The sequence below is a fragment of the Lactuca saligna genome, chromosome 5 (genome assembly GCF_052625555.1).
Source record: "Lactuca saligna cultivar CGN05327 chromosome 5, ASM5262555v1, whole genome shotgun sequence".
NCBI classification, from domain to species: domain Eukaryota; kingdom Viridiplantae; phylum Streptophyta; class Magnoliopsida; order Asterales; family Asteraceae; genus Lactuca; species Lactuca saligna.
In genome coordinates, this window is record NC_136421.1 from 147,954,934 (window position 1) to 147,982,896 (window position 27,963).

The following is a 27,963-nucleotide window of genomic DNA, read 5'->3' on the forward strand; positions in this document are numbered from 1 at the left end:
AATGGCTAACTCTCATTACTCAGAACCCCACCAAGCACGAAGCAAACAACATTCGGATAAGGGAAACAGACTCAAGCAAAACTATTCTTATAACAAGAAACTGCACTAGCATAGGATGCTAAGCTCATACTATCAGGCATAACCTAAACAGGCTATCCTACTGCTGTCTACTCAATTCTAGCATGCAATACTCATAAAGCTGTAACACATAAGCAGACACATAAGGCATTCTCCTAGATCCTTAGTCCTATTCTAGCATGCTGTTCTACTGAAACTGAAACTGAACAAATAACTTGTATGGGTAATTTGGGAGTACTTACTTGAGCTCGGTTGACCGCATGCACACACCTCTATTTTGTTAAAAACAATTCTTTTTCTCTAAGTGCTTTCAAAATTCTTTTTGTAAAACATTTTTATTTTACTAAAATCTTTTATTTCCCTTAGTTTGAGTTCAGATACACCCGAAAGTGTATCCGAATCCCTCAAACCAGGGCTCTGATACCAACTTGAAACAACCCAAGAATACGACCCAAAAATTTTCATTTTTCAATATAGTCAAAACCATAATATGAGTATCGTAACATAAAAACATACGCGATGTATCCGATCATAATAAAATGTTGTGCGGAAAAACTGTATCATACTACATCAAATCCAAAACAACTAAAACCATCCCCAGGATAAAAGCTAAGTTGTGGTGTGTGCGATGCTATCACCCCGAGCTCTTCCCTTTACTTGCGGAAGTACCTGAAACCAAAACTGAAACTGTAAGCACGAAGCTTAGTGAGCTCCCCCAAAATACCACATACCATACAATAACATATAAACACATATTGGGCCCCGCCCACTGCATCGGGCCGAAACCCGGAAACTGCATTGGACCGAAGTCCGGAACTGACTGGGACCTTGTCCCCTGCATCGGACCAAAGTCCGGAACTAACTGCATCGGATCGAAGTCCGGAACTAACTGGGACCTTGTCCCCTGCATCGGACCGGAGTCCGGAACTAACTGCATCGGACCGAATTCCGGAACTAACTGCATCGGACCGAAGTCCGGAACTATCTGGGACCTTGTCCCTGCATCGAACCGAAGTCCGGAACTGACTGACTGAACATAGCATAACACATATACTGCATACTGCATCGGGCCGTAGCCCGGAACACATAACATATAACACATAACACATAAATCCTGTCTGAGCCACGAAGGCATCAAACATACCAACTACTACATCGGACCGAAGTCCGGAAACTACTGCTAACTGGACGGGCCGGCATTGTGGCCTTAGACCCGTCCCTACTGAAAGGAAACTCACCTCGTAAGCTGGCTGATGAGTGTGTGGCTCGGGAAGCTAACGGCTGCTGCTCCTGAATCTCCTCGGCTCAATTAACTCAGATTTGCCGTTGGATCTTTGCACTACAACTCTTCTCCTTGCTTCTTTCTTCTTCTCCTTCTTCACACCTTCACAAAATGGCACCAAAACACTTATAAGCTCTTCAAGGGAGGATTAGGGTTCTCTCACTGTGTTCTCAGGGTGAGGGAGGCGAGAAAGGGGGCTATAAGGTGGTTTAAATAGTGGGCAACCCGGGGATTTAGGGTTTCAACCAGACGGATGGACTCGCCGAGTCCAGGATATGGACTCGTTGAGTCCCCGGCTCACGCGTGCTCGCAGTCGCGACCCTACTCGGCGAGTCAGGCTATGAACTCGCCGAGTCCCTCTTGCAAAACTCACAACAATTACCAATGAATTAACATACCGGGAATGGGTCGTTACACGACAACAATACCTCGAGTTGTTTTCGGAGGCTGACTTTGAGGGCGAAGTCTAATTCTAGTGGGGGAGAATTGTAACATCCTGAATCCAAGGTATTTCATTTATTTATTTATTTTTGGGATTTAATGAGTGACTCAACAAGTCGTGTGCCCGAATCGTCGAGTAGAGTTGGATTGGTCATGTGGTTTTAATGACCGAATCGACGAGTCAGAGAGCCGACTTGCCGAGTTGACGCTGGGTGAGGAAACCCTAAATCCCTGGGTTTGTGACCTATTTAAGGGTCCTTAAGCCCTCATTTCCGCCTCACCAGTCACCTTACATCCTGGAGAGAAACCCTAATCATCCACTTGAGCTAGAGAGTGAGAAAGAAGCTAATCTTGTGATTATTAGTGCACTTTTGAAGGAGAAGTGGAGAGCATCAAAGCTTGGATCAAGAGGAGGCTTTGGATATAGAGGTTTATCAGGGTTTTGCTTCAGTTGGAGGTAAAAAGAGGAGGCTTTGGATATAGAGGTTTCTCCCATCCTTTTTGTGTTATTGAGTCCTTTGAGCATGATTTGAGGTTGAAACCTCAGATCTGGATTGTAGGAGGTGCTGTGAGTCCAAAGACCCGAACATTATTGAGCTAGTGTAACGCCCGTGTTTCTGGGCTTGTCATTAATAGCAATGTAATAGTCTACGTTAACCTTTTGTAACCCGTTTTGAAATAATAAGAATGTATTATTTGAGTATTATGTGATTTATGTGTTTATTTTCTTAATTATTATAATTTAATGAATTAAGAATAAAATAAGCGTCAAAATTAAAATGTGAGATAAGCCCGATATCTTTTCATGAAGATGTAGTGGTTGAAAAAAGGATTCCGGGTATATAAAGAATGCCGGAATCCGAGTTATAACGAAGAAGTTATGACCTGTCGAAGTTTCACGACAGAATCGACAACGCTGATTGACATAAAAAGTGAAATTTACGTTAGAGCGATATTTAGCCTTAGCGATCTAAATGAATGTTGTAGATTTCGTTAAACCAAGAGCGTGTATAAAAAGAATGCCTAAATCTGACTTCGTATGAGGAAGTTGTATTTTTCTAAAGTTTCGACTTAGCACTATGCAGCCCGAATACTCGATTTGAGATCGAGCGGTTTTTAGCCGAAACAATCTAAATGAGAATCGAAGATCTCGTCAATGGTAGTGCAACGGTAAAAAGACAGACGAAAACGGATGTCGGATGAAGAAGTTATGAATTTATAATGGAGTTTTCCTATCCCGGCCTACTAAAAATAAATAATAATAAAAATCTCAAAATTAGCCGACAGAGTTTAAATGAAAGTTGTAGAGCTTAGTCTCACCTACTCGTGGATATAAAGAACGTCGAAAACGGAGTTTGTATGGGGAAGATATGAATTTATGAAGTTTTTACATAATTAATATTTATTATTTAATCTTTAATTCGGATGGATATCCGAAGGACTCACCGATCTGATCCGAACTACGCCCAATGTAGTTGAGTATACCCAGCATACCTCGATGCATGCACTGCCTCGCACTCAAGTGCTTCGATGACGTAAGCGATGACGAATCCGGAGTACACCCCGTGTATCGGAGCATTACGCCCATCGTAATGCGAGGCTTCAACCTCTATAAAGGGCATGCGAGGGCAGTCGATTCTTTTACTCAATTTCTCTTTTCTCTCTCTCTCTCTCTCTCTCTCTCTCTCTCTCTCTCTCTCTCTCTCTCTTTCTCCCGTTTTGCATCGTTTTGCGTGCAACTTATACCCCGAAGCCCCGATATCATTCCCGAGCCCCGAAGCAAGTCTCAAAGCTCTGAAGATCCCGAGAAGTGCAATTCCCGAGCCGAAGCTCTGCCCGCGAGAAGCCCGGTTTTTGTGAAGATCTTCCAGATCTACCGAAGAATACTACTTCTACAAGTCGTAGTGTTGTCCGATCATCTTCTGATCAAGTGAGTGTGTAGTTACTTTCTTCTATCGCATAATTACGAAGTATTTTATACGAAATACGTGTTATGTGTATATTTTGTTGGTTATGTGTGTGAATGTATATTCACTTTCTTCTATCTCATAGATATGATTTATTCTCTATGATATACGTGTTATGTGTATGTGTCTCATATGTTGTTTGGAATATGTATTGAATGAGAATACTATACAATTTTTAAACTATGTATAAAAAAATATATTTTTATCTACTAATATGTTGGGTAGAACATGGGTAGATAGTTGATGTGTGATAAACAGATGAGAGGCCTCGATGTTGTTGTTGTTAATCTAGTTATTCAGCGGAGTATGGATAACGACCACAGACTCTTTCTAGACAGTCCTGTGGAACGGTAGCAGGTTCATAACATGTAGGTGTTGTGAACGATGTGTTCACCGGTGTACTCTATCCCCTTATAGTTGCCTTTAGGACATCTATTGTTGAGGAAACCCCTTTCAACAATGTCCGCCCCGATGAAAATCCTAGATTAGGTCCTTGTAATATATGTTGTTTTAGGGATGTAAAGTGAGGATAACGGGAATGGGTAATCGGGTTATTGTTGGTTGGTGAAATTAAATATAATTATTTATTGTGGGTTGAAAACCATATATGCTCACCAGGCTCCCAAGCCTGACCCACTCAGTTTAATATATTACAGGTAGTGGTGCTAGGGCATAAGATGGATGAATCATCAAGTTATTTTGTTTATTAGACTAGTTATTATATGTAACTGTTGTATGATCTATCTTTTGTTGTTTATGCTTTTGTATCTGTATCGGAACATGACATCCCGAGTTTTGATTATATAATGAAAATACATTTCTTTATGAAATGCTTTGGTAAATATTATTTTATCATATTTTGTCTTTGGGAACAAATTCCGCAACTCTTTTAAATCAAAAGGATTTACTTTGAAGTTATTTTAAAAGCATAAATGAAACAGGTCTTTTCTGGCCGTGATTTTGGGGATGTCACAGCTAGAGACAAGATCTTGTGCATCTAACCCTTGTTGGAGCTTGTATTGGCATTATGGAGCAAATATGTCATGCATGAACGTAAAGATAGAAGCTTTACGTGATATTCGAGCCTTAGGAGAGTAGATCTAGAGTTTGGAGTGGTGGATCTGCCTTAAAACGTCTGAATGAGAATACAGACTGAATGGATTCACCAAGTCAATGAGCTGACTCGACAAGTCGGCTAGGGTTTTCCCTGATGAGTCTGGGCATGGTTAACTCGGCGAGTTTATGAGACAACTCGACGAGTTAAGTTGGGTTTTCGCGTCATTTCTAAAGGAACAATGGGGACTCGACAAGTCACATAGATGCAATCGGCGAGTCAGGTCAAAATGGATTGTTGACTCGAGTGTTGACTTCTGTTGACTTTAGGGTTTGGTTAAGGCAGGAGTTGTGGGGACCATGGAGGGGTAAAATGGTCTTTTACACGTTTCAGAAGTAGAGAGAGAAATAGCTTGGTTTATTTAGAGTCGTGATTTAAGTGTTAATTAGACATAATTATCCTATGTGTTAGGTGGAGGCTAGTTCGAAGATTCGTGTACGAGGTTTATTTGCTTGCTAGCTTACGAGGAGAGTCTTCTCACTATACTTTACCTAGAGTCGTAATCTGTGTGTGACCGGAGGGTTTTATGTGCTTATATTGAGTATTGTGATATCCTGCATTATGTCTTTGTGATTTATGTTGTGTATTATTCTAAGCTTATTGAGTTAGGACCGGAGGGTCCACCCGAGTTGTGGGATCGGAGGGTCCCACTGAATCACATTGAACGGAGGGTCTTATTCGAGCATAACCATGAGCGGCTAATGAGATATGTGTGGTATTTTGGGGAACCCACTAAGCTTCGTGCTTACCATGTTATGTGTTATGTGTTTCAGGTACCTCTCAAGATCACCTGAAGACACCGACTTGATTGTACACACCGATTCGAGATTATGTGGATGACTCTGGGATGGTGACATTTTTACGTCGATTTGTGTTGACACCTGAGACAATTATGTTTTGAGATATATTATGAGTTTCTACGTGTTTTAAAAATGAAAATTTTGGTTTGAAAATTTATGTTGTTACACACACACACACAGAGAGAGAGAGAGAGAGAGAGAGAGAGAGAGAGAGAGAGAGAGAGAAAGAGAAAGAGAGATTAACTACATTTTAGGCAATTAAATAAAACTAATCAATAAAAATCACTCATGTCTCATATTTTATTCAACATTTTCAAATATAATGATATTTTTTTAAGAATACAACATTATTCTCTCTCTCTCTCTCTCTCTCTCTCTCTATATATATATATATATATATATATATATATATATATATATATATATATATATATATATATAACATATATTTTCATTTTTTCATTCTTAAAGATATGATTTTCATTAAAAAAAAATACAAAATAACATTCTTAAAGAATATATGTTCATATATTAAACATTAAAATCTCATTGTTTTAAGGAAAAAATATTGCAGTATAATCAATAATAGATATTATAAAAATAAGAATCATTCTTATAACATAAAACAACCATTTTTATATCATAAAACAAGAATATATACAATAAATGAAACAATGTACATAACTTTCTATACTATATTCTTTAAGAATCACTTGTCGTATATACTATATTCTTTATATAATATACAATATTCTTGAAGGATATACAAAAAAATTATACTAAATTCTTTAATAATTCATTTGCCAAAAACCCAAATTGAATTATAAAAACCTTACATTTTCCTCCATTGTTCATGGTTATGATCACCTATTTTCATATTCAAATAATAAACCCTACATGTAATAGTATAAATAAAAAATACAACTTGGAAATATGATGATCATTCAATAGTAAAAAAAAAAAAAACAACAATTATTAACAGCTGGATATAAACTATATATTTTATTATTTTAGAATTGTTTAAATAATTAGATTTATAAATTCTTTATAAAAAGTATTCAAACAAACAATTATTAATATATATATATACACACACACACACATTAGTAGAACACCCACGCGATGCAGCGACGCCAAATAGTTCCTTTCGATAAATAGTTTTCATGCAACAATTAGTTTCATTTTCATGTCAGATAATTCGTTTTATCCTTTTGGCAAATTGTTTTGTGTCGAATTGTTCTTTTTGACGAAGAGTTTGAAGCTAAATATATAGAAGCAGGGGCGGAATAGTTTCTTTTCCAAGGTTATCAATTGCTTCGGTTTTATTTGATGATGCTGTGGTGGAAAATAATTTTTTTGACAATTAGTTTCATTTCAACTATCAGGGATATTGAGTTTTGGAAGTGGTGGTGCAATAACGTTTTTTTGCTAAATTTCATGAAATATGTTAATGTTTTCGGTTAAATAAAAAAGTAAGTTATTATAAAGGATTGAAACAACAATTAATTTTTTGGGTTGAAAATAATTAAAAATGAGTTTTTATTTATACGTAACATTAAGAAACAAATATTCAATCAAAACTCAAATTATGCGTTTATGAGAGTCATAATTTTTTACCATTTTTGTAATTTTTAGGATAAAATTTGTGGATGTAATCATACTGGATAAAATTGGTGGATGTAATCATACTTTGACTTCTATATATCTTTACTATTTTATAAAACAAATCCCACTATTTCTAAAAATACATTGAATAAAATAATAATATTTTTTTAAGACATCCAAATCATTAAGCTAATTATACAACTAATCACTAATAAAATAATACTAAAATTTAAACAAACTCCTATAAATCTTCTCTTCCAAGATTTTGACCAGATCTTTTTTCATCCAAATAAATACTCAACACCCTATAATTTGGTCATTTCATTAATTTTCTTTATTTTTAATATGACATGTTTCATAAAACAAACTAATGTTTGAATTGAAAATAATCATTCTCATATCATATCGAATATCAATTTGTCGTTATAGAGATATTATATTTGATTCCAACCATTTCCTAAAATGTTTAAATAGTAAATCAAATTCCAATTTACTAAAAACTCACATGATATCCTTTTAACATGCTTTATGTGTCATTTTCCAAAGGTAAAAACCTACATGAAGCTCTCTACCCATGTCTACAAAGGTGGTATATATTCCACAGAAAAAACAGATGATACAATTTAAATGAAAGTAAACCATCAAAAATAAGTAAAACAATGTAAATGAATAGCACCACCGTCTTGTAGGAAATTTGAATACTACAAAATCATTATAAAACCAATTAAATTTGAAAATGGCCTTAGAAGAAACAATAATCATATATGTTGAATCATCTAGAGCACATCACATGACAGCTACCGTTAAGACCAAACTCAAACTTGCTCTTCTACAATTTGAAATTCCTATTCACCTTCAAAACCAAATGAAAACTTATACAGGCCAATGGATTATAGAAAAAATCAAATTTAACCTTGAACTATGAAACGGAATTGTTAGATCTACAAAAAAAAAAAACAAAAAAAAAAAAACAAACCAATACTTACTTGAGATAATGGCTAGATCTATTAGAAAAAATATTTATTTTGACTGAGGGATGGTAAACCAAATACCTAAAACCAAGAATAATCGTGAAGAATAGTAAGGTGCGATGGAAGAGGTGATGGCTTCGGGATCCCGATAGAGACGATTAAACAAATGCTTGAGTGGGTCATGGAGGACATTGATGGAGAAGATAAGGTGGGGGAGGCGGCATCAATTATGCTGAAGATTTGAGTGGTCTTAGGGTTTTTTTTACAGGAGGAAGAAAACTCGTTTAGTAGAAAGAGAAACAGGATGATTTCTACGACGGAGAATGACGGATATAGGGGAGGAGGGCCAGGAAATGAAAGATTTTTGCCGAGATCTTAGGTTTGTTCACGACTATCATGAGGACTAAAGAACTTGGTCAAACCTCCTAATTACTGATACGCAGTGGTTAACTGTACTTCATTCTTTATGTTTTGTACGATTTAACAAATATTATTATTTTATTGATGATTATTTGTACTATCAGCTTAATGGTTTTGACGTCTTAAAAAAATAACATTATTATATTCAATCTATTTTTGGAAATAGTAAGATTCCTTTTATAAGGTAGTAAGATATATATATATATATATATATATATATATATATATATATATATATATATATATATATATATATGTGTGTGTGTGTGTGTGTGTGTGTGTGTGTGAACACCATTATTTAAGAGTGTAAGTTGTAAATCCATCAAAACTCCCTTTGTTTTCTTTTACACCCCTCCCCTAAGTTTGATCTAGGGTTTTTGGAGAAGATGGGAGGAATACATTGAGAGAAAGATAAAGACAAATTTGAATCTGAGTGAGATTGTGTGGAAAGGTATGATTGATATAGATATTTAAAAAAATCAAGTTCTTGAAGAGATCTCAATTCAAATTTTGTCAACCAGTTCCGTAAATCATGGAAGGATAAAACATTTCAAAATAAATAAGCTTGCCTTTCAAAAGTAAGTATTGGGTCGTCGTTGACGGAAAAGTGTTGCGAGAGGACATAGTTGGTGGCAATGTTTTAAAAACTGGTTTGAACCGGCCGGTCGAACCGGTTGGACCAGGAACCGAGAGAAGGAGCGGTTCAACTATCACCGTTTTATATTGATTTCTGAACCGGATTGAACCGGCCGGTTTTTAGAAAAAAACCGGTTGAACCTGTTAAACCGAATAAAAACACATGAAAAAGAATCATTTACATAATAAACATTGGTGATTTTTTTCAAATATCTTTAGTTTTCTCTAAATAAAAGCATATGATAAAAGTTATAAATTCTTTTGATGTTTTTGTATTCATCAAAAACCATATTTCGTTTCGATATTATACTTTATTATCTTTTCGACGTATATGGATTGATGTAAAACACTTAAACTTATGGTTATGTGTTATTTTAATGTATTTGGATTCATCTACAGCTTATTTTTATATGTATTTTTAATGTTTGAACTTGTAAACATCAAATTCCTAATTTTTATATGTATGTATGTGAAGGAAAATAGAAAAAAACAAAGAAACTGGTTCACCCGACGATCGAACCGGTTAAACCGGGAACCGGTCACCGTACCGGTTCAACTAAAAAACCGGTTTTTAAAACATTGGTTGGTGGAGACTTCGGTCAGATATTGCGGCTGGTGTGAGGCTGGAGAGCCGATGGTAGTAAGGATGATGAGTTGGATTGAGGTGCGATGTCGGTTCTTCTAATCAGGTTTTTGTTATGCGTTTGAGAGAAAATGCGAGTGTGGAGGGACATAGAAGAACAACAAATACTATTCTTTAATTTTTTATTTACTTTTTGAAACGTTAATCTTTAATACTATTTATTTCTGAAAAAAGAAATATAATATGTGTATTGAATGGTAAACATAAGTTAGTTGTATATCATGTAGTATGTGTGGTATCTCTATTGTGTGGTCGTGTGGACAATGCTATTGTGTGTGAATGACAAATAAAATAAGTTGTTTGATAATATGGATATGTTCAATCTTACATAAATATTATCATTAACACGCATTCTCACTAATTAAATCGTATATAATGTTATTATAGACTTATTATTATTATTATTATTATTATTATTATTATTATGTTAGAATTTTGTCAGAATGTTTATTGAAACGTTTTCTGTCAGAATGAAAATGAGTGAAAAATTATGTTTGAGTTAAAAAATAAATAAGAAATAGTGAGAATGCATGAAAATGACGATATTTTTGTAAGGTTTAACGTATTCATATTACTAAACAACTTATTTTTTTAGTAATTCTCATAGAATAACATTGTCCACACGTCCACACAATAATTGTTCATCCACATTATAACCTCTCTCTCTCTCTCTATATATATATATATATATATATATATAGTTGTGAGATTCCATTGAGTAACTGCACATGCTCTAATGTTAGAAAACAATAAATATTGAACGATATACACATGTTAGATCGTCACTTTTTGAGACAATTTTTAAGCAAGTTGGTCCATTAAGGAAAATTCACTTCACAAATCTAGAAAAAGAGAAACCCTTAAGGATCCAACTAAACCCAACTTTTTCATATTAATATGATGGTTTGTGGGTTATCGGAACATATGCATCAAAAATCAAAACCATGAATCCATTATTTATTGATAAATTCTTATAAATAAAAAAGACAAAACTTTAAAAATGGTCTCTGTGGTTTCACAAAATCTGAAGTTTGGTCCCTAATTTACAAAAATCTCACGGATCGTCTCTGTGGTTTCAAAACTTTTAACATTTAGTCATTCCAGCTCACTCCGTTAGCATTTCACCGTTATCTCATTTTTCAATATTATATTGCAAGTGCAATTTTGTCATTTTAGATGTAACCTTCTCTCTTTAAAAGAAATTGCATGTACGATTTTTGGGCAAACCCTTTACCTTTCTGCGATCGTCATCTCTCTACTCATTTCCACTGTTGATCGACTGTTGCACCCTTTACGACATCTAATATCTTCTGATTCAAAGATGGTGACTTGCAGATGTGGGATGAAGTAATGAAAATCACTTCATTAACAAATCGTAACCCTGGAAGACAATTTTGAAACTGTACAAGATGTGGGTTCCTTCGATGGTCTGATCATCCTATGTGTGCTAAGGCATTGGTGGTGAATCTAGGTTTGATAAGATCAATGAACCGATTGGAAGAGAAGGTTGCTATTGTGAGTGCAGAATTGTGTAACTATCGGTTGATGTTGTTTTTGTTCATGGGTGTTCTTTTTTTTTTTTTTTTTTTTTTTTTTAATCTCTAAGTATCTTGTGAAAGTTTGGATGGTAATGGAGTTTTGGTTTTTGGTTTGTAACCGTTATAGGGGGTTTATTTTTATTTTAATCGAATAGGGGTTTTTTTGCTTTCAGTTTATGTAGGGGGTTTTGGAATTGGTGTTGTTGTATTTGGTATATGTATCAGATTAATGTGTAATGGAGTGGTAATGGTAATTATAATGTAATGTAGTTTGTTATAGTGATTGGTGAATTTCTTGATTGTTTTTGAAATGCAATTGTTAAGTGTATTGTAAATGTATCTTTAAGATGGTTTTGATTTGCAACTGAAATGCACAATGTTATAAATTTATCTTTGAAGGGTAGTACACAAAACAGATTAATTCGTTACCAAAATGTGCATACACACCATTACATGCAAAATTTTAAACTTCTTAACACAACCATCATATTAAGTTTCAAAACAAATAAATATGACACCACTAAACATACAACCATTACATCTTCAAACAAGTACACATGACTTAAGTTTCAAAAGACCTACAACACAAGCATCCTAATAACTACTAAACATAGCTTTCAGCCCCCTCCAACTTCACCACTGCCTCCCTGACCTTTACATGTTTTGGAATTGTGCCCTTTGTTATGACACTTTGAACAAGTGACTGCCATATATTTCTTGCTTAATTTACCAGCTTGGCTGTTTGGCTCATCAACACCCTTCCTTCTCTTCTTCTTAGGCCTCCTAACCTACACATATTGATATACTATAGTTAAAATTGAATTCATTCCATGTTCACCTATATACTATATATTTGGTCTGCTTGAAATACAAACCTGTGTTTTATGTTTTGGTGGAAGTAAAGTGAATGGGCATTTAGGCCACATTGAACGTCCATTAAATGGATCAATTTTGTTGAAATACATGGCTTTCCATGTTGATAACCTATAGCAAGTATGGACCCATTCATCAACATGTGGGGCATTTTCACCACTTTCAATTTTGTCCCATATAGCACAAACAACATGTCTACGTGGGAAACTTGTAACCTCCCAAAACTTACAACTGCAACTTTGCTCATTCAAGTTTACCACATACTGATCTTGCCATACGCTTGCCACTTGGTGCTTTCCTGCCCCGTTGTATTTAGCCACATACTTAGTTGCATCGGTCTTAATCTTTTCAAACATTGTAGTTGCAGTAGGGGTTAGAAGTCCTTCACACTTATCTATTTCTTTTTGCACCACACATAGCCTCTTCATGAGATACTCTCAAATATACTCTAAGCAAGTGATAATAAGTTTATCCCTACCTCCATTTAGCTTAGAATTGAATACCTCATAAAGGTTATTCAACAAACAATTAGCGTGTTCCCTGCCCGAATGATATATATTAAGAGAAGACAATTACACATATAGTAAACACACAACATGAAAGATTTACATTTATCAATAAATTTCTACAAACACACCACTAAAGTGAGATTTAGACCAAGTGTTTGTTGGGATCTTACACACCCAAGCATGAGCCTCTTCATTGATCTTCTTCAACTCATTCATTGCTCTGTTAAAGTGATTGACTGTTGTTGCTCTACCACACTCCCAAAGTTGGTCACTTAAGTCTTTTCCTTTCCACCATTTATTCATATTTTCATGGATATGCCTAGAAAATAACATGTGTTATTCACCGGGGAATACCTTCTCAATTGTTGATATTATTCCCTAAACAAAAGTTAATGTATGCAATATCTGTTACCCAAATCTATCTAGAAATAGTATTAAGAAAAAATTTAGGTGATACATACCTTTTGTGTAACACCCGGTTTTGAAAGTGTTCGATTGTGTCTTTGGGGGGCCAAGGGTATAAGCGTAATCTGACAATTCGGTATTTTATGGGTCTGGGGTTTTATTCGGAAGGTTTTAAGGCTTGGGATGTAGCTAGCGTAGGGCTTCATGCCACCTTTTCGTGGATATACAATTCGTCGGAAAACGGACTTAGAACGAAGAAGTTATAGTACTTCGAAGTTGTTGGCAAAATTGGTCCCTGAATGGAAAAGTTTGCATTTCAGCCCATGCATGCAAGGTGGCAGCCAGGTGAGTACGCCCAACGTAAATTGGGGTACACCCAACATATAGGTTAAAGTGGACGCGGGTGTTGGAGGCGTACACCCAACGTATGAGAAGTACGCCCAACATACGCTCAGAGTTTCTAAACCCTAATTTTAGGGCTATGCCACCATAAAAGGAATAATGTGCCTCATTGGTCAACCTCCATTTCATATTTAGACAGTCACCACAAAACCCTAATCCTCCCATGAGTGTTCTTGGAGCTTTGGAGGCCATTAGAGGGTATTATGGTGTTGTGAAACCATTTTCCAAACAAGTGAAGAACAAAGCAAGGTGGTGGTTCAAAGGAGAAGTTGTAGATCCGAGATTGTTGCTTCATTTCAGATCATCTTGAGGTATAAAGTCTTAAACTTGCCCCTTAAATGCTTAGATCTATTATGCTAGGTTTTTGGACCTTTTTGGTCCCAAGGATGGAGTTCTGTGGTTGAAATCTGATTCTTAGTCTTTGAGTTGCCAATCTCAGTGTTAAACGAGTCCCTAAGGCAGAAAGTTGCCATCTTGGAAGTCTTAATGGATTCATGCATGAGTTAAGACCATTTTCATGGAAGTAGATTATCATTTTTGGAGTTTGAGCTTATGAGGGTCATGCAAAATCATCAAGTAAGCAACTTTTTGGTTTAAGACGTTGGAAAGGACTTGGATTTGTATTTGTTGCTTCTAGAGTAGAGTATTAAGCACTTAAAGGAAAAGTGGCTTAAGAGGGGAGTACGTTGAGCGTACATGTAGGTACGCATATCGTACGCATCATTTCGCTAGTACGCTTAACGTACATAAGAGTACGCCCATCGTACTCATCAGATATGGGCTTGACTTGTTTTGGGCCTCAGTTCGGCGCATGCAGGGGACTTTGGGTCTCTGGGCCTTAGTGGGCCATCAAAAGTCATATGTTATTGGCCAGGAATATGTTTGGGCTTAGGGTAAGGCCCATTAGAGGAATTGGGCCCAATTGAGCAAATTGGGCCATTAGTAGGCCACTAGTGGGCTTGGAAAGCCTACCTAGTGTTTGACTTTTGCTTTTGGTTTAGGCTTTTGGTTTAGGCCTTAGTGTTGTATAACTAATTGATCTGTATTATGTGGTAGAGGTAGCTTTTATAGCTAATTGATATATGGTATGCGGTAGAGATAGCTTTTATAGCTAATATGATATCTGTTATGTGGATTGTGTGTGGGGTATGATTTGGGGGACTCACTAAGCTTTGTGCTTACGTTTTACAGTTTTGGTTTCAGGTATCAACGTTTTGGAAAAGAAGAGCTCAGATTGATCGCAATGCACACACCTATGATTTCCGCAATGATTGATTTTGGGATAAACTCCGATAAATGATTTACTTAATGATGATTTGGAATGTTGAATTAAATGGTATCAATGTTTTATTAATATTAAAGATGAAATTTTTACCCTTGGTATTTGGGTCGTTACATTTTGTTTATCAGAAATGAATGTAAAGTTTGAATTTGCTCCCAGATCCATATCTTCTCCTAACAGCTCCAAGAACCAAGTCCAACTACTTGTTGATTCTGTCTCTACCACTGCATATGCTACAGGGTATATGCCATTATTTGAGTCCAACGCTACAGTAGTTAACACTTGCCCAAAGTAAGGGCCCTTCATTAAAGTACCATCCACACCTATAAAATCTCTTTACCCAGCTTTGAATCCCAACTTCAATGCACCTAGACAGACATATATTCTTCTAAAAGTTCTTGTGGTAATAGACAGGGAGGTTTCTGGATACACATCAATCCGAACTATTGTACCAGGATTAGTGTTTAGTAGCTCTAACACATAATCCCTCAAAAATCCATGTTGTACTTGGTAGTCCCCACTAATGATACATTCAACCATTGTCTTTGCCCTAACAACCTTTTGCAATGACATTCAGAGCTCTAGTTTCTTGCACAACTCTTTGTGCAAAGCTTTCACTGGAATTCTAGGGTTACTCTAGATTTCTTGAACAATTAAGTTTTCTACGTATCTGGAAGTGCAAGCTTTAACCGCCATTGTTTGCAAACATATATGCTCATCTTGTACTGTTTTCACCACCCAATCCTGATTTTCATTAGCCCTCGATGCTTGGACTGCCTATGGACATGTACCTTTATTGGCAATTACATCTTTACCCTTGCACTTTGCCCTACTTCTGGTTGAGGGCCCACTACCATCAACTGTTTTAGATTGCTTACTTACAACACCTTTACATTTCACCATAATCCTAATTTTGTCATTTTTTGCTAGGTATAAAGACCTCCTTATTTCTACAGCATGTGAGTTCATGTAGTTTTTAACATCACACTTGGTTTTGAAGACCTAGCCAATCTGAAATGGTTTTACATGAACCTCTCCATGTGAGCATCTGCTTGACTTACTCAACTCTTTTAGCAGTCTCTTCCTATCATCTTCATGAAATCCCACAAATTGATAATCATCAATCGCGGTAACTTCCAACTCATCATTAACCATGTCATTCCCTTCAAATGTTGAATGGTTGTTTAAGATTCCATGTTCATCTACATCAACAACATTATGGAATTCACTCATGTCTACATCTACATCAATTTGTATGTTAGACTCATCCACATTGTATTCACTATCATCAAAATCATCTCCACTACCCTCAGAACCATGTCCACTCTCAGAATAGAAAGCCTCTCCACTATCATCACTCACCATACCCTCTAGATAACCCACTTCTGGTTGTTGTTCACATGAAGTTTGAACATTAAACTCAACATCATAATCAACATAAAGTGAATAATCCTCTACAAATGGTTCAAAGTCACCAATTGTTACAATATTAGCTCCATCATCAGCTTGGCAACTTGGTTCCTCTATATGGTAAGTTCCCGCTGGTTCTTCAGTTTTAACTGCACTAGTGATCACTTCTTCTTGAGTTTCAATTTCATGATTGACCACTTCCTCTTGAATGACATGACTGTGTTTGCTAGCTTGTGACCTTATAAATAGCAGAATACTCTTTGAGTAATCATGCCCTTCATCAACATCTAATACTTATCACTGCTCGTAATTAAGGTTCATATACTTGTTTAGATCAAGTTTTCTACTACATGATCCTGCTTCTCTCCTACAAGGTTTATTTCTATTCATTTCAGGTGACACACTATTAGGCTCCAACTCTTCAATAACAAATTTAAAAGGAGACTTGTAATAACTAGCTACCCTTGTGTGACCATTTTCATTATACACCCTTATAAGTCTATGTTTAGGGACATATGATACCATTTTAAGTACATCTTGGTCATTTCCTAAAGGCATTAAGCCATAGTCTAAAGTGTATTAAGGGATACAAAAATGGTAGTAAAGGGTTTGCTTAGTTTTGTACCCTAGTTCTCGGACCATGTCATCAAGCTCATGAACTGAAAATAAATCAGTGTCAACATCATCTACATATGCTACAACACCATTAACGTATATCCTTTCAGGTGCTTTGTTGAAGACACCACTATAATGTATCTTCAACATGAAATAGTTGTCATATCCTTCTGCAAACACAAAAAAAGAAAGGGTAAAGTCGATGATTTCTCTACACAAACACAATCGACCCAGAAAAAACAAGTTTTGTTGTAGTATCGTACCATATCATTTTCCCAAGTCCTGCACGGTTGCAAATTTTTCTCGAAAACACCATATTGATAACACCAATGCAATTCCTTCAGCTTAAATCCTAAATCCCAATTTCTGTTCTTGCTTCTACGATGAGAATGAACCCGATGATTACAAATGTAACTGGTTATGTTATTGGGAAAGGGACAGGTAGTGGAGTTAACGTGCAAACAATAGGTAATCATTTCATATTAAAGAGAGAAGGTTACAATTGAAATGATGAAATTGCCCTTGCAATATAATATTGAAAAATGAGATAACGGTGAAATGCTAACGGAGTGAGTCGGAAGGACTAAATGTTAAAAGTTTTGAAACCATAGGGACGATCAGTGAGGTTTTTGTAAATTAGGGACCAAACTTCAGATTTTGTGAAATCACAGGGACCATTTTTGAAGTTTTGTCAATAAAAAACAATCTTCAAACATTTACAATTAATAGTAACAAAAGAAACAAAAAGTCAAATTTCACCTTCTTTTTTAAATAAGCAATGACAAGACCATGAATTTTGAAAACTTACTTTTCCAACTACTCTTATATAACTGATTGAATTTTAATATGAAACGGTTCCATATATTCAAATACAAAACTCATTCATTCCAGATATATAACTTATGTAATTAGTAGAAAATAAATGTGATATACAAAATGATGAAATTACTTTTTATATTGATCTGACCACAATTAGTCACACATTCACATAATATTTATTGGTTATATATGATCTTAACTCTCTCTCTCTACATATATATATATATATATATATATATATATATATATTTCAAATTTACATTTATAATTAATATGTATAAGATTTCAAATATTTAGAATTGATCCTTAGGATATATATAATTTTTAGATTTGGTCCAAGGTCATTTTCGTACATTTAGAATAAAAACTAACTACTCTAAAATTAAAGCTAACACTAGAAGGACTCTTTATACAATTTTCGAAACCATAAAAACCAATGTCATGACGTTTTTATAAAAATCATCAAATTATAATGTTTTTCAAACTAAAGGGACCGATTATGAAATTTTGTAAGAAAAAAAACTCTTTTTGATTTCCCTTTATATTAATTGCAAAAAGTGTATCCGTCTCGTTAACTTTTTCGGACACTGATTGAGAGGGTGTTTTATTAGCAACACCCTTTAGGAAAAGATAGAAAACAAAAGATGTTTGGCAAATGCATTTTAGAAGTTACTTTTGGATTTTGATACAAGTAAAAATGAACTTTTTGGAAAAGTAAACCTGATTTTTTTTTTTTTTTTTTTTTTTTTGTGACTTTTCCATTTGCTATGCCAAACACCCCGAGTGACGTGCCAAGTTATTTTCAGTGTACAGCACAACCTGTTTGTGAAACCCGCGAAGTGGAGCTGGGATCCCAATTTGAATCCACGGCAATCCCCCACTGTTTTCGAAACCCTAAATCCATTTACCGTCTCTCTCGTTCTACTGAAAAAATCCGTTTGTTGATGGCGACAACGATTACGAAGAGCGAGAATGTTGTTAAGGTTAAAGCCGAAGGTGACGGAGTTGAAGAACAAAATGAGGTTTCTAAATCTGAAGCAGAGCCGAAGGAGGGTGTTCACAAGAAGAGAGGTAGGAAAACAGGTCGGAAAGTGAACAACGGGAACACTTGTAATGCTATTAAATCTCAAAAGAAGAGTAATAAACCGCGTGGTCGTCCGAAACAGGCTGTTACTATAAAGGAAGAAATGACGACGGCGATGTTTCCAGAAGAAGTTATGGTTGATGCTGAAACTGCTCTTGCTACTCCTGATCGAGTGCGAAACGACACCAGCGAAGCAATAAACAGCAAAGAGGGCACAAACGAGAATGGAGTAATATCATGTGTCTCTGATTTCTCTCTTTTTTCAGTTAACGAAATCTGCTTAATTACTCTGGCACATATCTGATCAAACTTTATCTCTTTATATTCCATCTATTGGCAGGGAAACCTAATTAAAGTAGAGCCAAACACGTGCCATCAATGCCAAAATAACCATAAGCGAAGAGTTGTTCGGTGCCAGCGATGCACTAGAAGGCGTTACTGTGTGCCTTGCATTAAAAAATGGTATGAGTTGTCAAAAAAAAAAAAAATTTTCTTCCTATGTAGTTGAGCAACTGAATTGCATGTTTACTTTGCAAGGTTCAGTCTAGTTGACTTATTACCAGTTACATCATTTTAACCCTTCACATTTGCCTGCATTGGCATCAGCGTTGCTACATTTTTTTGCTGGTGCAACAAGTAGCCATTATTGACCTTTGTAGAAGCATGCTTTCGTAACTTACTAACTTGATGCCCAATTGTAGAAAGTTGTCTTTTAAGCAGACTGTAGTTAAATCGCTGGCAGTTTTCATCTTTCTCTCTTTGTTTATTCTGTTCTGTAGGTACCCTAACATGACAGAGGAAATGTTTGCTGAGTGTTGCCCTGTTTGCCAAGGCAACTGCAACTCTATAAATTGCTTGCGAAATGTGTACAATAAAGTTGGTTCCTGTAGCTCATCTTTTGTTATGGAACTTATTGATGTTCTTACTCTCAACCAGATAAGAAATTTAATACTGAATCTGTTGTTGGTTTTAGGTCAAAGAGAATATTGATTTCAAACCTAATGATGATCAGAAAGTTCGATATTCTATTTACATCCTGCATGTGCTTTTTCCGTTCTTGAAGCATGTAAATGAGCAGCACATGAAAGAGATAGCAATAGAGTCTAGAATTCAAGGTATTTTTTGCTATTTATCTCATTTTTCTTGCTTTATTTAAAATGTTGACCTTCTAGTTCACATTGTAGCTAATCTAAATCAGTGATGCCATATGTATGATTCTTGACTAATGATAATGACTATTTCATTCTTATGGAAAAAGGTTTGAGTTAGATGAGTTCATTGTTGAGAGTTCATGGAAATGCAAGGAAAGTTGTTTCTTCTGCTCAACTTCTCAACCTGAAGTCTCAAGTCTCATCCTTCATCATTTTAACTTAATTTCTATATATGATCTCATAATGGATGACACGAACTTGAATCTTTGACCTTGAACTCAATATGAATGGATAAATGGCAATCAGCCATACTTTATGTAGGTTTCCCTGACTTTATTACTTGGGCAGGATCTTCTATATCGGAGGTACAGTTGAAGAAGGTAGAGTGCAGCTTGGATAAGCAAATGCACTGGTATGTCATTTCAATGGTTGTACAAGTCTTTGAGGATTTTGTTTCTTGGGCGATGCATTCCTGTTTTGATTGTTCCCTGATATATACAGTGACTGCTGTAAAACATCAATTTTTGACTTGCATAGAAGCTGCCCTTCTTGTCATTATAACCTTTGCCTTCAATGTTGCTGGGAATTGCGAGATGGCAACCCTCAAGGAAACAAAGAAGAAGTTATCATTGAACCTAAAGATCCAGGGCCTGAGTACTTACATGGGATCCCTAAGGGATTCAGGAAAGCATGGAAAACGACATGTTATGTTGAGAAGGCTGATGAAGATCCTGCACCGAAGGGAAAGCAAACTCATGACTGGAATTCTTTGGTTGATGGCAGAATTCTTTGCCCTCCAAAAAGCATGGGTGGTTGTGGTCGTGGGATTTTAGAGTTGATGCACATAAAGTCACTTGACAGTGTTTCAGAATTGCTAGAGAAAGCACAAAAGTTGTTAAAGATGTACAAACTTGAGGAAGATATGAGGGATATGCCTGAGAAATGGTGCACATGTTCTTCAGATGGTGGTGGTCAGCAGTTACGAAAAGCTGCTTCCCGTGAAAATTCCAATGACAATTACTTGTATTGTCCACGTGCAATAGACATAAAACCTGGAGATTTGAAGCATTTCCAGTGGCATTGGTCAAAAGGGGAGCCTGTGATTGTCAGTAATGTTCTTGAAACTACACTTGGGTTGAGCTGGGAACCCATGGTCTTGTGGCTTGCTTTTCTCTGGGCTTCAAATTCCAAAGAAAACAAGCTCTGTGATGAGGCTGCTATTAACTGTTTGGATTGGTGTGAGGTTGGATAAGTACTTTTATATTTTACATCTTTTATTTATTTTTCTAGTGTTCTGAGGTGATTGGTGGATGTATACAGTTCATACAAGCTTGGGAGAACATTTTCTATTTCTATTGATATGAACTTCTCTCCTAGTATAGTATCATGAGGTTCCACCTCTTCAGATGCCTTACAGAGAAAATGTAGAGAAAGAAATAGGGATCTCTATATTTCAGTGTTCATCATCATGAAGGTGTATGATACCATACTAGGAGAGACATTTTGAGGACCCTGAAGGGAAGGGTACCAGAGGGCGGGAGAGGGAGATATCTACCATCTGGCAGTTAGGCTAAATGTGTTGACTTTGTCTGATTAAGAAGGAACATGAGAGGAAGATTAAAGTTGTGGAAATAAGGATAGTGTGGTGGACATACTGTGTGGGACAAGATACTGAATGCAATAATAAAAAATATTAGGGAGTGATTTTCCTCATTACTGTTGTCCCTTTTTTTTCATTCAACTTTATTGCTTTGTATGTGCTTTTTTCTTTCTCCCCTCTATTCATCATTGTGAGCTCACGTTTCATATGCCAGAGGTCATCTATGAAAGCATTCTATCTACCCTTGGGTGAAAATATGACTGTATACATCTTAACTCCATCTTACCCCATTTATATAGGATTTGGGTTTAGTTGTTGTTTGCCTTTAAGTTAATACTACATTGAGATATATTAAAAGCCTAATCAAACTTTCTCATGACATGCAGGTTGATGTTAATCTTCAAAAGTTTTTTACTTGGTATACGGATGGTATATATGACACTGAAGGGTGGCCTCAGATCCTAAAGCTGAAAGACTGGCCTCCATTAAATTCATTTGAAGAACGGTTGCCACGTCATGGTGTTGAATTCATCACTTCTTTACCCTTTAAAGAGTACACACATCCACGTGATGGCTACCTTAATCTTGCAGTCAAATTGCCTGAAAAATCTTTGAAGCCAGACATGGGCCCTAAAACTTATATAGCTTATGGTGTTTCTGAAGAATTGGGACGTGGAGACTCTGTAACTAAACTCCATTGTCACAAGTCTGATGTGGTATGTTTTTTCTGTTTGGTTATGCCAAATTCTTCTGCTTGAAATTTTCTATTCTGATTTTAGGCAAAGACATGATCACCAGTGTTGTATTTCATCTAGTATCATTGGAACTGAATTTTGCTCTTTAGGCATCATCAAGAAAACTTTTTTTTTTTTAATAGAAATTGCCATTTCAATTTGTATGAGAAGGAATTGGTTTGCTGATGACTTCACTATCTTCAAAAGAAATATAACAGAAGCTGTCATGAAAGTTCGTTTACTTTCATTTCACACTTGCAATTTATGAGAGTCTCATATATATTACATGGGGATTGCATAAATTGCTGGAATGCAATCTTAGTTTTTTCGAACCTTTCTTGATCTGTTGGAAGAAACCAACAGCCCTCTTCTGTTTCTCATATTTTTTCTGTTATTAAAGAATAAAAAGCAGTAATTGCAGTACTTCTTGGACTCACCATGGAAAAAAGAACCACTAATTAGAAAAGTAAACTGAAGTGAACTTTATGAAGTAGCTTTATATTTACTATCCGAGTTAAACATTAATTTGTAATGCCTGTTTTTGATTTACAATATAAAATCATCTCTAGCTTTATTTTAAGAAGACAAAACCCCGATCTAAACATTTTGGTATGTCAAAATAAAACCATTTTGCAAAAATTGAACCTGTCATGTTAGCTTTTCTTGTGAAGAGTTATTTCAAAGAGATATATTCTCTGTTTTGCACACCCAATCTGTTCTGGTTTTTATATCTTTTCATTCGTTAATATTTTTTCTAGTGACATGCAGGTGAATGTGCTGACTCATACTGCAACTGTGACCCTCAACTCTGAACATTGTAAAAGGATAAATGACTTGAAAAAGCTGCACATGGCTCAGGATCAGAAGGAACTTTATGTTGATAACACGAAAGATGCTGTTTACGAGCAAGTTGTTGGGTTGAAGAAACAAGAAGGGCATAAAACTACTAGTAATCAATCAGACCAATATTTATTGAAGAAGGAAAGCTGCGAAGTAGTCGAGTTTGACATTGATAAAAAAGATGAGAGGAAGAGAAAGGATTCGATTCAAAGAGTTGAGGGACCAGATGGAAATAAACGAAAGAAAAAGAAGGGCAGGAAACAAGTGATATCTTCTGATAGTGAAGAAGTTGATAACCAGGATGATATTTCAGGTACTTGTGTGGTTGGATCTGATTTGGGAGATGGAGGTGCTTTGTGGGACATATTTAGGAGGGAAGATACTCCTAAACTCGAAGAATATCTCAAAAAACATTTCAGAGAGTTTAGACATATCTTTTGTCGCCCAGTGGAGCAGGTAGTCCTTACTTTTAGTTGAAATTCTACATTCTTGAATAGTAACTTCTCAAACTGTAATATTGTATCTTTTTGGTCCAGGTTATACACCCAATTCATGATCAAACATTTTACTTAACCATGGAACATAAAAGGAAGCTCAAGGATGAGTTTGGTTAGTAGGCATTTGCAAGGCTCTGTATATCAGCTTTCACTGTTATAAAATCTCTGATTATGCTCATTTTTTTGGTTATGATCAGGGATTGAAGCATGGAGTTTTGTCCAAAAGCTTGGAGATGCTGTCTTTATACCTGCTGGATGTGCCCATCAAGTTAGAAATCTAAAGGTTAATAACTTACCACTAGTTTTTATACTCTTTCAAACTGCATTAAGTTGCTTCATTTGGAAATAATAGGGATCATCAGGGCTTGATGTTGTGGGGATGAATTGCAGTTGACTTACATCATATAGTGAGATCCATTTCCTGAATAAACTTGTCACCCCTGGCCCTTGGTCATTGACACTTGACACTACATGTTTTTTCTTCTTCATTGATCTCTCTTTGAGGGTTTCTAGTCATCTGATCATTGTTTGCTTGCACTTGAGAATGCCTTGTAGTTGCATAAGATAAATGATACTCCTTTTTCATAATTAACCATCAATCTTTGATAAGATGTTAATTTGGTATCATATCGGAGCTTCAAGCTCTATAACCGGATTTATTTGCCTTAATTGACAGATGTCGATTCTGATTTTTCTCACTGTTTATACTTTATACCCACCACTTCAATTAGTCAGCCTAGTATTAACTCTGATGAAAAGGAACTCAAGAATTCTAATAATTCTTTATATGTATTTACAATTCATTCTCCTCTGTATACTTGAAATAATCACGAGAATTGTCTAGATGTAAGTGTTTTAGTTTCTTGTCAAATTGGCTTGGAAAAATACAACTCACTTACTATTTATTTTTGAGTAAATAGAGTCTACAAACTCTTATGCACTCAAGAATAAACGTGACAAACCACTTGACTTATGAGATGTTGGGAATAGTTGATGGTCCCCATATAGATATCACAAATATCACAATGAAAAGACTTACCATCAAATGCCTTGAATAAAGCACACATCATTTTCAATGATGAAAAAGACACATGACCTATTATTTTCATTTTGTGTATAAATATGTTTTTTTTTTTTTTTTTTGCAGTCATGTATAAAAGTTGCATTGGAGTTTGTTTCTCCTGAAAATGTTGGTGAATGCATCCGCTTGACAGAAGATTTCCGCCTTCTTCCCCAAAATCATAAGGCAAAAGAAGATAAGTTAGAGGTAAGCAATCTTCTTTTTATATCTATCACCAATCATAGTTTCCATACTTGCATCTTTTTCTGGTTTGTATGCTGTCTTTTTTTTAAAAAAAAAAAAAATACTAGCTAAGAAATGAGGGTTATTGTGTCAGTTTGATAATTGTTGTTTATATAGAAATCCTGTGGGCATAGCATACTATATGCAATTGTTATTATTATTTGTAAAGGGGACAATTTCATCCTGTTTATTTGAAATGTGTCGATTTGGGTTGAATGACAATGTAAATCTCCTATAATACTTATGAAATTAATAAAAATGAAATTGGAGTGTTTCCTGCTCAACACAACTCCTGTTTGACAACAACCAGTTACTGAATGTGTCCAACCTACCCATTTTGCCACATCTAATGCTGGAGTCAATTAAGTTCGTAGTATTATCACTAATATCAGTTTCATTAATTTCTTTTGATTTGTTATAAATTATTAGAATTGTGCAGTTGCTTGATGATGCTGCTAATTAATTAATTACAGGTGAAGAAAATGGCATTTTATGCAGTGAAGTTGGCTGTGAAGGACTTGGAAAATTTTGTTCCCAAGTAAAAACTTTAAACCTTTTCTAGACTAATTTTATTGCAAATCAAGTCACAAATAAAACAAAAAAAGGAAACTAACTAAAAAAGAAAAATACATTATTTATATATATTATACTTTTGTATCTGTTGGCCTATTTTTGTATATAAAACTTACTTTATTTTTATTTAAAGAGAAGAAAATACTCCAAAAATTGTTTTATTTTTTTTCTCTATAAATAGAGCCTAGTATTAGCATCACTTCATATAGTAATACTTTTCATTTTTCATCCTTTTACTTTGATATTTTCTACCATTGATCCAAGTAACATATTCAATTTTTTTAGGAACTCTGATAATCTTGAACACTACGAAGTTGAAGTTCCAGTGACTGAAAATCTCCAAACCTTGCAAAAGGATGTGGGATTACAAATAGATCCCCAAAATGAAGAAACCGAAAGTGGTGGTGGCAATGGCATCATAAAAAGATCAAGGACTAGTGAAGAAGGGGACTGTAGTGGTAGCTTAGCATGTAAAAATGCATGTGAAAAGAAAAAGAAAGGGAAAGGGAAAGGAAAAGGAAAAGGAAAAGGTAAGGAATCATCAGAGTCTTGTTCGTCTCTTGATGAATTTGTTGCACAGCTTGGTGCAATTAAGGTTACTAGAGACAATGAAGTTGAACTCATGAAAAAAAGACTTGACTTTGACCAAAAAAAGGAGCTCAAAAAGGAAGAATGGAACACTAAGAAGATGTATTACATGCATCTCAACACACTATTTGCTAAAAACCACTTGTTGCCGGAAGATGAACACATTAAGCGCCATCTCTTAGCCATGTTGTATGACATGTAATTGCACTTTATTATTGTACATGATTTACAAGAAAACAGAAACTTGCTTTTATCATTCCCACGCTTGTGTCTATTTACCATGGGAATCTTACATGTAAAAAAAAATGGTTAAATGGCCAAAATTTAACTATTAATATACAAGGCTAAACTCTTGAAATGACAATCTTTGTAATGCAATTTTCAATAGTGAAGGTGATGATGTTATTAACTTCTTTAGTCGTGTCACACTCCAAGGCCATTGCATACCAAAGGCAATAAACAATGTGAATGCTAACACGTGGCATTGATTTTGTTGGAGTATATTGATCAAAAATAAGCTTTTCATATCACAATTGCTTTAAGGGCGGTGGGAGTCGTTGTGGCTTTTACAAATGGGATAGGGCAGTACAACTTGATAACATTACCTTGAGCATCGGGTTTATCGGTTTGGATGATTTATTGTATTCAAACGGTTTCACCAACCAGTGACTTAATTCAATCTGATTATAACAATTCAATGCATTCACATGCATGTAGAGAAATTAAAGAGAATCGATTTTTCCCACCCGCCACCTTTAGCTTCTGCTTACGATTGTTTTTTTTTCTGTTCAATAATATAAGTTTGTATAGAGATACGAAGATAGAATACTCAAATTTCACTCAACTCTAGTTGTTTTTTCAGAAAGTTTTTATAATTCGCTCAATTTCTTCGGTTAGTTTCCATGAATTTCGAGACAAGGATAAACAAGTCGGTTCTAGCCAAATACGTAAATCCACACAAGGCGGTTCAAGTCAAGATTCTATTTTATTTTCTAGAATTTTAACTAAATGTTAATTTCAATATTATTTTAGATTTTTTGTTTTAAATTAGAAAAATTTTATTTTTGAATGAAAAAATGTTATGTTTTTTTTTTCTTTTTCTAATTTAATTAAATAAAAAATAATGATGGGGCAAGTGGGTTGAGAAAGCTAGAGTTTTCATATGTTGTGTGGTAAGAAAGATGGAAATGAGAGGAGAGAGAAAAACTAATGTGAAAGTGGGTTGAGTAGGTTGGGAAGGAAAAACTCTTTCATCCTTTAGGGAGGACGGAATCGATAACAATTTTGGAAACGGGTAAGGGCACCGCTGGGAAGCAGTACCTCCAAAGTGGGTTCAACGGGTTCAGTGACTTCCTACTCTTCAATTAGGTTGGTGAACCCATGCTTAGTTTTAAATGTAAGAAGACCATTGTTTTGTTTTTTATTAGTGAATTGAATGCATAAAAACTTTTCATCCATGAAGAGATTCCCATGCCAAACCAATTACTTCAATTGAATTCGTATGTTTATTTTATTTTATTTTATTTTATTTATTTTTGTTTTGTTTTAGAAGTTTATAAAGATATAATACACATTTCATTCATTTGTAGAGTTTTTATTTTGGAAAATTTTATATTTTATTCAATTTGTTTAGTTACATTCAACGGATTCTCGAGGCAAAGCTAAACAACCCGGTTCTAACCAAAAACGTAAATCCACACAAGGCGGTTCAAGTTAAAATATTCCATTTTTTTCTCAAGATTTTCAAAATCCAAACTATCAGCTATACCAAAACTACCAAATT

At 35.2% G+C, this 27,963-nt stretch overlaps 1 protein-coding gene across 2 annotated transcripts; it reads left to right on the top strand.

The window, feature by feature from the left end:
* Positions 1–18,552: 18,552 nt before the first annotated feature.
* LOC144997425 (lysine-specific demethylase JMJ26-like) lies at positions 18,553–26,558 on the top strand. Of its 2 annotated transcripts, XM_078957332.1 has the most exons (13): positions 18,557–19,123; positions 19,235–19,356; positions 19,674–19,770; positions 19,868–20,009; positions 20,394–20,457; positions 20,547–21,288; positions 22,032–22,361; positions 23,148–23,675; positions 23,756–23,828; positions 23,914–23,999; positions 24,864–24,983; positions 25,493–25,557; positions 25,878–26,558. In XM_078957332.1, exons 1-13 carry the CDS (start codon positions 18,578–18,580, stop codon positions 26,380–26,382), a joined length of 3,420 nt encoding a protein of 1,139 aa, XP_078813458.1. In that variant the 5' UTR covers positions 18,557–18,577; the 3' UTR covers positions 26,383–26,558. The 2 variants fall into 2 exon arrangements, with proteins under 2 accessions (XP_078813459.1, XP_078813458.1); XM_078957333.1 differs by lacking the exons at positions 25,493–25,557; positions 25,878–26,558 and adding an exon at positions 24,069–24,123 and having other exon boundaries at positions 18,553–19,123; positions 24,864–24,969.
* Positions 26,559–27,963: the final 1,405 nt, after the last annotated feature.